Source organism: Balearica regulorum, chromosome 23 (assembly GCF_011004875.1).
Source record: "Balearica regulorum gibbericeps isolate bBalReg1 chromosome 23, bBalReg1.pri, whole genome shotgun sequence".
Lineage (NCBI taxonomy): Eukaryota > Metazoa > Chordata > Aves > Gruiformes > Gruidae > Balearica > Balearica regulorum.
This window is the reverse complement of record NC_046206.1, coordinates 6677229-6691683: the sequence shown is the minus strand read 5'-3', so window position 1 is coordinate 6691683 and position 14455 is coordinate 6677229. Positions and strand designations below refer to the sequence as shown.

Genomic DNA, 14455 nt, shown 5'->3' with positions numbered 1-14455 from the left:
TATCCATCCTACAACAAAAAGGCCTGAAAAATGAGGATATTACCGGCCCAGTGCCCATCCTGGAAAGCCTTATCAAGGCTGGTAGCACAAAATAGTGCCTGGATCTGGTTTGACTGAAAAAGCTCCTAGGGAGAGAGCAGGATGAAGGGGCTGTCAGCACTTACCGAGCAGCTCAGGAAGCACAGGGACTGTGAGCCTATTGTTCATTTGAAATCCCCCCCGCCTTGCTTCTCCCCTCTGCCCCAAGCTCTCAGATTTATAAACCACCATTATTTTTTAAAACTTTTAAGAACTTTTTAAAGCTTATCAGAGAGGGTTTGCTCTCTAATACATCTTATCTTAAACACAGATTCCCTAATGGCTTGTTCATTGGACTGCGTTGAAGCTGAAAGGACCGCTAGGCATCTTCGCTGTGGTGTGGAAATCTGCTGGGGGATTTTAAGTCCGGTTTCCTAGGGAAGAGAGTCTGTGCGTCTCTGTCCATCTGCCCCCAGCAATATTTGAGCTGGTTTGTTAGTCTGTTTATTCTAAATATCATCCATAGGTATGGGGTACAGGAGCGAAGCAGCACTCAAGCTGTGAGATGAGGGGCAGGGGGTGTCTGTAAAGGTGGGCTGGCGGTTCAGTGGAGCCTGCCTTATCTTCTGGACTGCAATGCCATACCTCCTACGCTTACAGAGCACATTGGGCAGCCCTCCTCCTCCTCCATGTCCCACAATCTCAACCAGAGGACACACTCCTCAGTTTCTTCCCCCCATCAAGCCCTTTCTTTGTTGCATCAGACAGTCTGACGAGAAGAAACTGCAGAGGTTTGGATAATTTAGCTCATCTCTTGAACTTTACAGGACAGCCTGCCTAATGCCCAGACTTGATCTTGCTAATTTTGCCATGTTCTAAGCCTTTTCTCAGCCTTCTGCGTAGCCTAGCAGGCTGTTTCACTACTGTGTTATTTCTGATTTATATCTAATTCCCAAGGAACCAACAGACTTTGAAAGGGGAGTCACACAGCAGAGGATGAGAACTCTGAAATGGCACAGAGGGTGGTGAGGTAGGAGCCGAGGGAGATTTGAGGTGAGAAAGTATAGACCAAGGTCCAGAGAGCAATGCTACACAGTGTTCCACACAGGCTGATTTCTGGGAAAGCCGCTTCATCTGGAAAAGGCAGCTAAAGCCTAAGAAAAGTGCATTTATGCATGTAAATAAATAAAATTATATTTAACCTTCTTCCCAGGCGCGCTGTGAGTGCGAATGTTTGCAAAGCTGTGAGATCCTTAGTTGAAAGGTGCTGTGAAAGTGCAAAGCATTATTAATATCCTTTACCTTACTCATAATAGAGTATGCATTCATTCTGGGGAATTTCTGGACATAAACCAGACAGCTGCAGAATGACATTTCTTGAAAGCATCTATGATTTATTTTCTGCTCTTTAATTCCATTTTGTATTGAACACACATTTGTCATAGGACTGTTGCTCCACTGGGCCTTTTAAGTCTAAAACAGACTTGGGGACCTGATCCTTAGCTGGTACAAATTTGCCCCTAACTTCACTGTAGCTATTTGCTGATTTACACCAGAAGAGGACCTCGGTCCAAGTCTTTTAATTGAATTTCCATAGCGCGGCAAGTTTTGGTGTAAAATCCAAGTGGTTTTAATGACAGATAAGACTCTCCCTGTAACTAACTGTCTGGCTGGAGTTCTGTAGGATCTCTTCGAGCCACTGGGCGTCAGGTCCTGGGAACGATATTGTTTTTGCAGAAACTCAAGTCTCTGGATAGGTTCCCTGGCTCTGCCTTTTCCATTTTGTTTTAAACACATTCAGCTTTAGAGTCTGGGCTTGGAAGCCGGGAGGGCTGGTGTGGTTCTTTCACGTTGCACGGATTTTTGTGAAAACAAAACAAAAATAGCTTAGTGGATTTGGACCTTTTTTTTTTTTTTTTGAGAGGGAGAGAAAGAGTTGGAAACTTGCACAAGCTGAGTGAACACGTTTCAATAGCAATGCCTGTATAGCTAACTATCATTTTTAATCCTTCTTACCATTGCAAAATCACAGTCGGAGCAGTGTCTCATCCTAACAACACAAACGTAGCTGTCCCTATATATGCCCACACTGTACTCTATAATCCGTACTATATAGGGGAAACTGAAGCAAAGGGACACATCTGAGGTATGCTAAACCTGGATTAAACATGCACACCATCCTTCCAAGCTGTTGCTTTACATCCTAAAATGTACACTACAAGGAAACCCATTCAGAGAGGTTTTGAATGATAATTTTGACCAGACTTAGCCAAACTTATCTGGACAACTGAGCCTTGATCCTGTAAAGCCCAAGGAGCTGCAGCAATACTCGCTGATCAGCACATCTGATTGTAATAGTGTCATTTTTTTTTGGTTAAAATAACCCTCAGGAGATGCGTTTTACACTCTTTCTGTGACGCTGTGAGCAAAGCAGGCTCCTCCTCTGTGACAAAGTTTCTCCATCTGGAGGAAGAGGAGGAGGATGATCATCTATCCAGATGATGGCCTATTTGTTTACTCAAAACATGCTGATGCATCTGAATCAACCAACCCATGTGTAGAAGTTGATTCACTCTGGTCAATTATCTGACCCAAAAGAATCAGAGAAAATTAAAAATTTCCAATGAGTTCTGCTACTTTTTGGAAAGGAATATTTTTCCCACTTTGAAGAGAATTTTTCTGTTGGAAAATGAATGGCTACCTTTCTTTATAGCAGGATCACCATGGGAGTGGCATTTCCATTAAAATTCCATAATGGCAAACCATTTCTGATTGAGCTAACCAAACTGTACATTAGCATCTCGATCGGTGGAAATTTCTGAGGTTTTTGCCTTTCTCTCTCAATGCAGAACTCTTATGTTTTTTTCAAAATATTTCCCAAAACATTGCTTTAATAGCTCTAGTTGTAATACTTCTGAAGGATATCCCAGGGGAGAAATGAAAGTCAGAGACTGGCTGCAAAGAGGACATGGGAAAAGCCAGCGGTTACTTCAGACCTCATCTCTGCTCTCCTGATTTCAGTCACTGATAGCACAGCAGCCCAAGCTCTGGGTGCACTCAGATGAAGTTAGGATTTGCACGACGGGTTTTCAGCAAGGAAAATAACCGCCCGTGCAAACAGCAGATTATTTAAAACAATGACAGCTGCTGAGGACTGAGCTTGGGGATGAAGTTCCCCAGCAGGACCAGGCTGCGAGCCAGTTTCCAGCCCTGCCACCCTTGCCCGGCCATGGAAGCGGGGACAGGGGTCTTTTCTGGGGACAGCGTGGCTGGGGCTGCTGCTCCCCCCTCTCAGAAATGTCCTGTCGCGCTCTTTGTACCAGGCTGAAACTGTAGTGGTTTGTTTTTCAGTCTGATCTATTTGCAGTGGGGTTTGCGGTTTCTAGTAAAAAGGGAAAAAACAAATAAGTAAAATAAAAATAAAACCAGGCAGATTACATGAGCTGTTTCCCCCATTCCACTCTCTTCTCTCCTCCTCTGTCTCTCCCTCTCTTCCCCTCCCCTTCCCTCTCCCGTCCCTTCTCTGTTTTCCTTTTCATGCCAATAACTAGAAGGCTGTAATTTCAAAGCTGCAGCAGCTTTCCCAGCGCCGGGAGGAATGTGCAAGTGCCTAGGACGTTTCCGCAGGGAGCTGTGCAGCCCCACTGCACTGTGCAGCCCAACAGGGCTTGGGGCAGTGCCCACTCCTTTCCAGCGGTGTGGCCGGAGGGGCATTTTGAATTTCACTTGAGAGGATGCTTTTCCTCCTTTCCTTATCCTTAAAATAGCTTCCTTATTGTGCGTGTCAAGTCCTTGGCCTCCCTGGGTTTTAAAGTCGCCATTTATTTTTGGTGAAATAACAAAAGGTTTCATCTCATCCTTCTTTTCTGCCTTCTGTCATCTTGGGATAAGAGAAAGTGATTCTCCTTTTGGATGGGATGAGTCGCACTCTAAATTCCGTAGAGTGCAATGACTATACTTCGGGATCAGAATGTGTCAGGCTCGAGGATTGCCCAACACTTAGTCCCAACCGCTACATTTACACCCTGTTGCCTTTGTGAGCGGGCCAAAGGAGCACAGGAGAGGAAAAATAATAGATCTGCGTAATACCAAGTCAGTTGGACACAAGGTTTTTTCCTGGGAAGAGTTGATCTCAACCCCTGCGTGCCTGTTGTCTTTTGTCATTATATCCCTCCTGTGATGCAGTCAGGAAAATGGGATGGGGCAGTAATATATGAATTCTGGCCTCACCAAAAGTAAGTTGTCCCCCTGGGAACCACAAATTCTGCAATGGAAGATCAAAATGAGACTGTGGGAGAAGACGGGCATGGCTGGTTTGTCTTATGAGCATCAGAACAGTGGAAGTTTGGGGACAGTCAGTAAGATAAGTGCTAGAATTAAGTTATGAAAAGAAATAGAAATTGGCACAAATACTTTGATTATTGAACCTCTAATACTTCCAGGGTTTTGCGAAGGGGCCAGGAGCAGATCCTCCATACAAACATAGACCCCATGCTAACCACCTGCCTGTAGTCCAGTGTCATTTTTTTTAGGGACAGACAGAGGCAGCTTGGGCAGATTCTGAGAGCTTCTTACTACTTTTCAGAAAGTCAGATTCTACACAAAGCCTAGCAGGCAGATAGGGCCCCTACTGCATGAGCCCTGCTCAGGCAACTGTTCTTGTTTCTTCCTGGTTTTATAGTGTCTGTCCTTGAATTCACAGTACACTCTAGGTGACGTCTTGTTAGAAATATCAGTTCCCTGGCCCTAAAGACCATATTCTAGCTAATTAACCAGCTGATACCGAGCCATGCTCTCCCCTGCTTCCACTGCTGGGGCATTTTCCTGTGCAGCAGTGCAAGATGGACACATTTGACTCTCAACAAGATACTACCGGGTGCAAATAAATGTGGCAGAACCTGGCTGTCAGATTATAATTCCTTTTGCTTTGCAGCTTTCTGAATTACGCGCACTCTAAATGTGAAGACTGTTCTTTGAGTTACAGTTTTCTGTTATGAGAAATGATATGAAGAGGAGGAACAGATGTTAATGTTGAAGTGATTTATGGAAATGGCCGTGATATTTTCAACAAAACGTTTGATTTGATAAAACCAAAACTTTTTGGCATAAAAAGGTTGGTTTAAAAAAAGAATTCTCATTTCCAAAAAATATTGAAAAAAGTTCCAACATGGAAGAAGATCAGAATTTATACATTTTAAAATATCCAATTTTCTGTTCAAAAGATGGATGTAAACTAGAATGGAAGCTAAGTGACAAGAAAAGACATAGTATTTTTTCTTGTCTTATCTGCATATTTTCATTTTACAGTGACATTTTTAATTTCTAGTGAATTCTCTTGCTTTTATAGTGCAATTTCAAAAATATCAGTTCTTAGGATTAGAAAATTTTTCCCATCCTGATCGCTGTTATTCCTGTTCAAGGTATCTTGTCTTGTTTTCTGTTCACTCCTCTTCTGTTCTAGTACATATAAGATCTTTCCCTGTCCTTGCAGGCCTTCCTGTTGCAGGAACGCAAAATGTGAATAAGACAACAGACCAGCAACGGCCCCAGCCAGGTAACTGATGATTTTGTCCTTGCTGCATTTGCTAAGTAATTAGATTTGTACTAAATGTGTCAAGCAGCACCAACTGTGGGCACAGGACAAAGAGGCAGAGCCTTACAGGGAAGTCTCAGTATAATGAGTCAACTGTGACTGAGCAGTGACAGCAATTGTTGCAAACGGTTTCTATTTTACTGCATTGTCCTTCCCCATTCAGAAGCAACATCCTTGTTTCAGCTGAACCTAGCAGTGCCTAGCATCAGTTGCACCTCCTTTGAAGCATGGTGTCACGCCGTGCAATAGGTCACGAAGCAGTTAGCGGCAGGGAGCTCTTTATGCTGCAGCGGTGGAGTGTCTGCTCGTTACCTCTTCACCTCTGCTGCAGGGATGTTCAATGGAAGTATCTCCAAACAGAATCAACAGGGCTTCCCCTGCGTCAAAGAAAACCAAATAAGAAAAGCAAATCCTGTTGGGCAGCAAGCAGTAGTGTTTCCTGCTAGTTTCCCAAGGGGCCTGTGAAAAGCTAAATACCACCTTCTCTGCTTTGCACAGCTGCTTTCTATCCCCCCTTTTTTTTTAGGGGGTTGGTTCTTTTGGCATCGATTCAATCCACGAGCAAATGCTATAGATCCAAATTGCCAAAACCAGAGAGAAGCAAAGGAGAAGTGTAGAGATTAGGGCTGAGGAGGCCCCACAAAAAGGGAAGGAATTCATTCCTAATAAATGCATTGTGGGATTTTCAAGAAACACTCAGCCTCATTGGAACCAGTGACAAAACTCCCCATACTCCCATTTGTTTAACGCTGTGCTTGCTTCAGTAAGGGAGAGTTGGGTGAACATTTCATTGACCTCAGAGGGAAGCAAGCTGGACAGCTAACAAGTGAATTTGAAAACATCTTCTGCTCTCCAGGTCTTTTTATTAGGAGAAATATATATCCTCCTGATTTGTTACTGCTCTACTATCCCACACTTCTTTTTTCACGTTTCATGTTTTCTAGATGACACATAAGTGCAGGGTATCTCCAAAGAGATTACAATCTTTGAAAGCAGACAAGTCTGAAACCAATGCCAGAACCACTGTGCCATTTTGGATTCCATAAATAATTGGTGGTGGTTTGCTAAAAAAGAAATAAGGAACACATCGAGTCTGTTTCAGGCCCTAGGAGGAGAGTCAGCATGAGTAAAGAAAGAAAGGGAAAATTTGAACTGGTTTCTAGAATGAACAATAATGAGTTCTTGTTTCTTTTTGATGAAACATTTTTTAAAATAGCTTTTTCTGGGTGGTTTTTTTTTTTTTTAGATCCCTATCAAATCCTGGGGCCCACTAGTAGCCGTCTTGCCAATCCAGGTGAGTTCATCTTTAAATTTCAGACCACCATTATCAAAGGGGTTAGCTTTCCTTCCAATCTACTGCTCCAGTCTGTACTGGATGAGTAGCTGTTGTCCCCTACCACTGGGGTCTGCTGTGAGAGCCATGGAATGTCTACATTGTCTACGTTGAATGCTTGTAAGGAAACATCCTCATAAAGCTCTTTACTATTAGTATAACCACACGGAATAAAACTAGGAGTCATGTAGTCTGGGGAAGAAATAATCACTCAGATCACCAACTGGAAAGAAAACTGTTGGTATCCAAAACAATATCCATGGTAAACAGTAAGCAATTGGGAGTTGAAATATACTGTGTTAACTATTCAATGAAAAATTTTGCAGAACGGTATGCTCGGGAAAAAGCCTGTTTATGAATAGCCCAAAGATCTTAAGGGCAAAGGCGACCATTATGAAATCTAATCTGACCTCAAACTCATGAACAGAACAAAGGGTTGACTAACTTGTTTGCTGGGAACAGTTTATCCATTCCTACGTAAGAATTTCTAAGGCTTCAAGGAGCAGTTCCCAGTAAAGATCGAGATAGTCCTTCTGTTTCCTGCCTTTGTCTATGCTTTTAAGCAGGAAACACAATGTCATTTCCTTTCCTCTTTGACTTGCTTTTGCAGGGAGCGGGCAGATCCAACTGTGGCAGTTCCTCCTCGAGTTGCTGTCGGACAGTTCCAACGCCAACTGTATCACGTGGGAAGGGACCAATGGGGAATTCAAGATGACGGACCCTGATGAAGTGGCACGGCGCTGGGGAGAACGCAAAAGCAAGCCCAACATGAATTATGACAAGCTGAGCCGAGCCCTCCGATACTACTATGATAAGAACATTATGACCAAAGTGCATGGCAAAAGGTATGCCTACAAATTTGACTTTCATGGCATTGCCCAGGCTCTTCAGCCTCATCCCACTGAATCGTCAATGTACAAGTATCCATCAGATCTCTCCTACATGCAGTCTTACCATGCCCATCAGCAGAAGGTGAACTTTGTACCCCCGCACCCTTCTTCTATGCCTGTCACATCATCCAGTTTCTTTGGAGCAGCCTCACCTTATTGGACCTCCCCTGCAGGAAGCATTTATCCAAACCCCAACGTCCCTCGGCATCCCAACGCCCATGTATCACCACACTTGGGCAGCTATTACTAGATGCTTTTATCTTCAAGTGGCCTTTATCAGTCTGGTTGGACTTTTCCTTCACTTCTGGGATTTTTATGGTTTTTGGGGGGACCTTTAATGGATAATTGTGGCCTTTCTGGGGAAGAATTAAAACTGGATATTGGTTATTCCTGGATCAAACCTTTTACTTTTGTAACTTTGCCTCTTGTGTCTTGAACTGAGAGATGGATGCTTCTTTGGGCCAGTACTCTGCATTTTCTTTGGTTTTTCACGCTTATATCCTCTGTAGGAATTGACTATGAAGATTGCTCTCCATTACCTGGGATGGTTATTAGCTTTCTGATGAGAGAAGTTTTTAAGGATTCAAAGGCTTTTGACAAGACATAGATCCAACTCTGTGTCATAGGAAAAGATGACTACATGGGGTTTTTTTCTCGCTGTGGAGAGGTTAGGCAATTTGACCATTAAACGGAGGACGTTGGGCTGCAGGGGACCACAACTGGAATCTTAGCTTTAAGGCAGATGAGGATTTTCACCCAACTGGAAATTAAAAAAAAATATATATATTCATATATATATATGTACATGTATATTTTAAGAAGTAAAGGGCATTGAAGGGACTTTTTCTAGAGTGTACAACTTCATTAGACTGTGTATTAACTCCAGAAACATCAGAAACCAGAACAAAAAGTAACCTAATGTCAAGGACAGACATTCCTTGAAAGCAAACGTGAAGTAAAAGAAATGACAGCAGGCCCCTGAGCTCTGCCAGAGTCTTAGAGATCGCTAAATGCTACCGATTCGCGAACGCTGTGCGTTTGTCAGACCGTCATCCAAAGTGGTCAACAAATCAGAAGGCAAATTACTGTATAAATTATGCAGAGTTATTTTTCCCTATATCTCACAGTTTTAAAAGAAAGATTAAATAAAACGAGTTGACCTCGGTCACAAATGCAGGTTTGTTTTTTTACTATCAGCTCAGTTGTTTGTGGGTTGTTTTTGTTTTTTTTTTAATGTAATTTGTACATCTTTTTCAATCTGTACATTTGGGCTGTAGCTTTGTACTTTTTGCTAAAAGAAAATTAAAAATAAGACATGAGTAATGTATCTGCTGGAGATAGCCTTGGTCCTGCAATTGGATCCATACTTGACCCCCAAAGTAGCCAGAATTCTTCCAGATTTCCCTGGGTTTGTCTAGAGTAGAGTTTTTTCTTGTATTTGCCTGTCATAGTTGTCTGCAAATTAACTCCATTTAGCTAACATATTTGCATTGAAGCTGATTGAAAACATGCACCAGCATTTTAAAGCAACTATTTAAATATTTTGTGATTATTTTTCCCCAAAATCTTGAACCTTGGAAAGATCTTAGCCACTTCCTAGAGAAAATTATCGAATACTTCTCTTGACATCTTTTCGAAAAACTTTTGCTAGGGGTTTTCATTTAAATTTTAAACTTTCAAAAATTCTCAACCATCTCTCTTTAATTTTGCACATGTTAATTTGATGATCCACAAATGGTGGTTTGGTGCCATAAACAGAAGGGTAAACCACAAGCATTTGTGTTTTAGAACAGATGTCTATAGGGGGGTGAGACTTACATGTACAATCTATTAGCTAACTTGTATTAACTGGCAACCAATTAACAGGATCACAAATATCTAGTCTAGACATAACCTCTGGGACTCTGCGTGGGTGCAAGATTTGGTCCATGTGCATCTGATTGCAGGATGAGAGCCCAAAACCAGAACATTATAGTCTGCTCATAACTTTAAACAGAAGCACTGATGCCATTATTTAACAAAATGGAAAAATAAGATCAAGCTAATCAGTTTAGGTCTTAGTGCTTTCAGGATGTTTATAAGTAACGTTACTGCAATAATCGCAAAATTTAAGTATGAAGAAATTACCCACGGAAATGGGGCTTTTGCTACTATATATATGCAATGTACTATTTGGATATGAAAATATATATAATTTTGCAAGTAATCTTTTTTTTTTTTTTAAATGTATTGTGTTACAATGAAACTGTTGTATGAAGAGGATGATGTATAAAAATGTGACAAAATAAATGGTGGTTTTCTTCTGTAAGGCATCATATTGTCCCACTCTCTCCCTCCCCTCTCATACCTGCAGATAAAGCATGAGATTTGCCTCTACATTAAATTTAGCTAAAAAAGGAAACCAAAGCCACTCCACAGTAGTGGCAATCATAATCCTTATCACTGTAAACCAATATTGATCTCAATTTGTGTCTCTGGAGCCTGTGTTTATCAGACCTAATTTAGTTATTGAAGTGTCTAAATCAGAAACCTAGGCTCCATCTTTTGTCCATGGAGAGAGAGAGAGAGAGAGAGAAAGTGGTAGAGCAGCCAAAGCTCGAGGAGGTGAAGTGTCTTGCACGAGGACGGTGGCAGAGCTGGGAGCAGACCCTTGCCCGGTACCCCAGCGATGGGGTCACAGCACCGTGCTGAGCGCCAGGACATGCAGCCTCCCTCCGAGAGCCGTCTCCAACCTAACAGACGTCTCCGTCTGTTTGCTCTTTAGGGTACTCGAGAAATCATTGACAGAATGTATATGTGCAATGCTGTATGTATTACCCGCCTGCCTGCTCATGTTTCTCACCTATCCCCAAACCCCAGGGAAAGCCAGTGCTCCAAAGCATTCCTGAGATGGAGTAAGAGGCTGCAAAAACAAGCACTGCCAAGGAATCTTCTGATTGTGTATAAAGGTCAGGCAAAGGCACTTCCTGTATTTTTGCAGACACACGGTGGTCCTGAGAGATAGCTTGATCTTTCTGCTGATTTGATAAACCCTTAGAAATACATAACTGCATAAGTAACACCATTTCCTTCCTCCACACGCAGCCTTTTGTTGCTGAGTTTCTAGTACAATAGCTTTCACCAGCTTGATTAGCAAGCCTGGGCTCTGAAAATGAGCGATGTTAGTGTGTTCAATCACCACACGGCTGTTCCCTTTGTGTGTTCAACCATAGTTCCTCAATTTAGTCATAAGAGCGAGTGTTTTTTTGCTTATCTCTATTGTTTTTCACTTTAGTGCAATCCAGATTCATTCTGGCTATGCATCGTCAGTAGAAATATCAAGTATTTTCTTTTGATACAGCGTGTCTGCCCAGTTGCCACTAATAGGAAAATGTGAAGACTGAGATTGCACAAAAACGTCTAAAGGCAGAATCTGAAGGTTATCAGAGTGCAAAGATGTCTTTGATAGCAAAATTTGGCCAGCAGGATCCTTGGGAAAAAAAAGGCTTTTGAAAACAATCAGCGATTTAAGAAGAATCTATTTCTGGCTGTCCAACTCGCAGTATCTGAAAGGTGATCAGCAGCATCCACAGCTCAGGTCCTTTCAGCATCTCTTTGTCCTTCTCTTCAGGGTACTTCCTGATATTAATCTTTGCTTGTATTTGCTAACATTTAGGTTTAGACAGAGTTTGCCACCCACTGCAGGCTGCAGTGCCTTGGAATAAGGAGATCTTGGAGTAAAGAGATCTCACACCAGTGTGCCAGACAACCTCAGACTGGCGCGGCACTTCCCAGGCACCTTGTAGTGTTTTCGTAAGATCTTAATAGTTTAAATTCCTGAGGTAAAGCAAAAGATATAACATACAGAGTGGAGTGGCCCATTTGTACCTCCCAATATCAGCCTGACTGCCATGTTGGGAGCTCAAGGGGTGAGAGCAGGGAGATCCCCCCTCCCAGACCAAATTTCTGCGACACACCGAGAGAACTTGGCAGTGCTAGGTTAACAGTTGGACTTGGTGATCTTAACAGTCTTTTCCAACCTAAACAATTCTATGATTCTGTGAAAATAAACAAGGAATTTGACAGTACTAATGCTACTTTTTGCTTTTCCCAGGAGGACAAGGCAGATGGAATTCAAGTATTTCAGGCTTAAATCAGAAAGTTTACCAAACAGCTGGTTGCGATCACATGGTTGTGAGCTGAGAGTCAACAGGGATAGCAGAAAATCTTCTCTGTGTTGAAGTTCAGAATTCAAACCTCACCAGGAAACCCCTCTCCCATTGAAATCAGTGGTAACAGCTATTCACTTCTAGGGATCTAGTATTCACCCAGTATTTCTGTTCCACTTCCCAAGTTCAAACACTGCAGAGGATCTAGCTTAAATATGCTAAACTAGAATTAGTTTTACATTGTATATTAAGTAGAATTGGCGATGGCTTTACAGTCTCTGAGCTCCAGCTCCTTTAGCTGGGATTTCTATGACTGTTTCTATTTGAGATGTACTTGCCTCAGTGCCTGCGTATCAGAGAACGGGAGAACACGAAGGTATTCTTACTGCATAATTACAGACATCACGTTTAGAACCTGTTTTCAACTCTATTTTGAAGAAGGCTCTTTATCCCCACTAAATCACGAGCCTAGCGGGTGGATCTCCCAGCTTACGCGCTCGTTAGCTGCGCTGAATTAGGAGATGCCAAATCCTTCTAGTGTAAAGCTTCTGAGATTACTCCTATCCATAATCCTCACGTGCCAGAACCCATCCTCTATATACACGAGTGGCTTACTGCTTTTACATACCAAAGAATTGTATTTCAACCCTGACGATGAATTTCCAAAACAACTGTGGATTTCTAACATGCACCTAATTCTATGGCAAGGGAGAGGGATTTCCCCGTGCTAAGACCTTCCCATTAGTAAAGAGAAGGAAGTATTTCTCATACTACCGCCCAACAAGCATATTCCAGTCCTAGTGAGATGTTAACTACGTGGGAAATTTGCCATAACTTCTGTTGGTGCAAATATTTGATGTGAAGCTGGTCTTAGCCGGTAATATTTCATGTGGGTTCTTACTGTTCACAATGACAGTAAATGACTATGCCTGAAACTTTGTCATAAAAACACTGATGAACACAGCTACTGCTTCCCACCCCTACTGTCAGAAGAAAAGAGCCATCGGTCTGTAAATTCTGGGTTAAAGGAGCCAGAATAATTGTCTTTATTATACTATTACAATAATAGATTTTTTTACAGGCTGCTGTGCTAATACAATATTTTTAATGACCCCTGTGAAATTAGTATGTTAGACTTCAGCCCGCTTCCTAACCAAGTAGGTTCTCCCACACCAGACTGGGTGTTGCTGCATTTGGTGTTAATTAGAGCTGTGGTCTAGAGACACATCAGGGGCTGCGGTGTATAAATTCACTTCAAAGACCCTGTTTGTACACTTCTGCACAATACCTAGCATAATATATATTATGATTTTCATCTGTAAAAGCAGAACTTGTTGCAAATAAAACTCAGACTTTTCTGTCATATTATAAAAGAATTAAAAGACCTCAACTAAGGTCATACAAAGAATGACACATAACACATCATTTAGTTTGTGAGGTATGATTTTTTTCATATACAGAGGTAGAAATCTGTGCACGTAAAGCTCCGATTCTTCTGTTATACCAGAAGAGAATAAGAGATCCTTGGCAAAATTCAACTCTTCAGGCTCCAAGAGTAGCAAACAGACCCCGACGCTAAACCTACAAAAAGAAAGACAAGAAAGAAAAGCAGTTTTAGGCCACCACAGCAATATCCTTCAACCTCGCAGATCCACAGTGGGGAATGAGCTGCCCTTAACGAAACGCTTTGTGAGCAGGTGTGTAGTGACGACCGGGGCTGTTTGCAGCTGAGCAGCTGCTTCAACCAGTATAAATGACTGCAGCAAACATAAGGTTTCTTGGTTGGGGAGGTTTTCTCAGAGGAGGGGACCTAGCTGCTCTTTACCTAGGAGAAGGCAGAAGAGGATGAAGATCTGTATTTCTTATTGTAAGTTGTAGTTGCTGAAGGAGAAGGAATAACCCAGGGATTCTGGCAGTTTGATGTGCAGCTATTTCAGCACAAGAGCTTGCTTTTTCCTTTCCAGGAACTGCTGCAAACTTGTTATTTGCTTTGGCTTTTCCTTAACTTTCTGTCTCCTGGAGCTGTGAAGCCCAACGCTGGATCCGTATTACCTTCCCTGTTGCTGCAAAGCCCTGTGCACAGGCCAGAGGAACCTCCTCTGCTGCAGGCTTGTCGCGTGTGGCGAAGAAGCATCCCCAGCCCTTTTGAGGGTGGAGAAGTTGCGGGAGGAGGTTGTGGCCGGAGCGTTGGCCGGTGGTACCTCGAATACCCTGAACCCCGCGCGTTTTTCTGTCACCCCCGTCACCGGCAGCGTTCATCACCACAGCGGTAAATAAGCAGGGATGCAGAGCGGGCCTCTTGCGCGTGGGGCCGGCACGCGGTTGGGGCGGGCACGCGAGCCGTTAACGGTCGCTCTCTCCCTCCCTCCCTCAGAGCCCGGCCAACCGCCGCGCTAAGGCGCCGTCGCGCACCTCCCCGCCCCGTTCCCGCTGAGTCGGTATTGCGCCCCCGGACGGCTGGGTTTATCCCCCC

At 42.9% G+C, this 14455-nt stretch overlaps 1 protein-coding gene across 6 annotated transcripts in view; it reads left to right on the top strand.

Annotated features, from left to right (window-relative positions):
- FLI1 (Fli-1 proto-oncogene, ETS transcription factor) overlaps positions 1-10146 on the top strand; it is an 88678-nt gene extending 78532 nt beyond the window's left edge. For all 6 annotated transcript variants that reach the window (XM_075774361.1, XM_075774363.1, XM_075774360.1 and 3 more), the window contains 3 exons: positions 5510-5572; positions 6858-6905; positions 7555-10146. In XM_075774361.1, the coding sequence (XP_075630476.1) occupies positions 5510-5572; positions 6858-6905; positions 7555-8084 (641 nt within the window). In that variant the 3' untranslated portion in view covers positions 8085-10146. The remainder of the gene's footprint in view (positions 1-5509; positions 5573-6857; positions 6906-7554) is intronic.
- The last annotated feature ends 4309 nt before the right edge of the window (positions 10147-14455 follow it).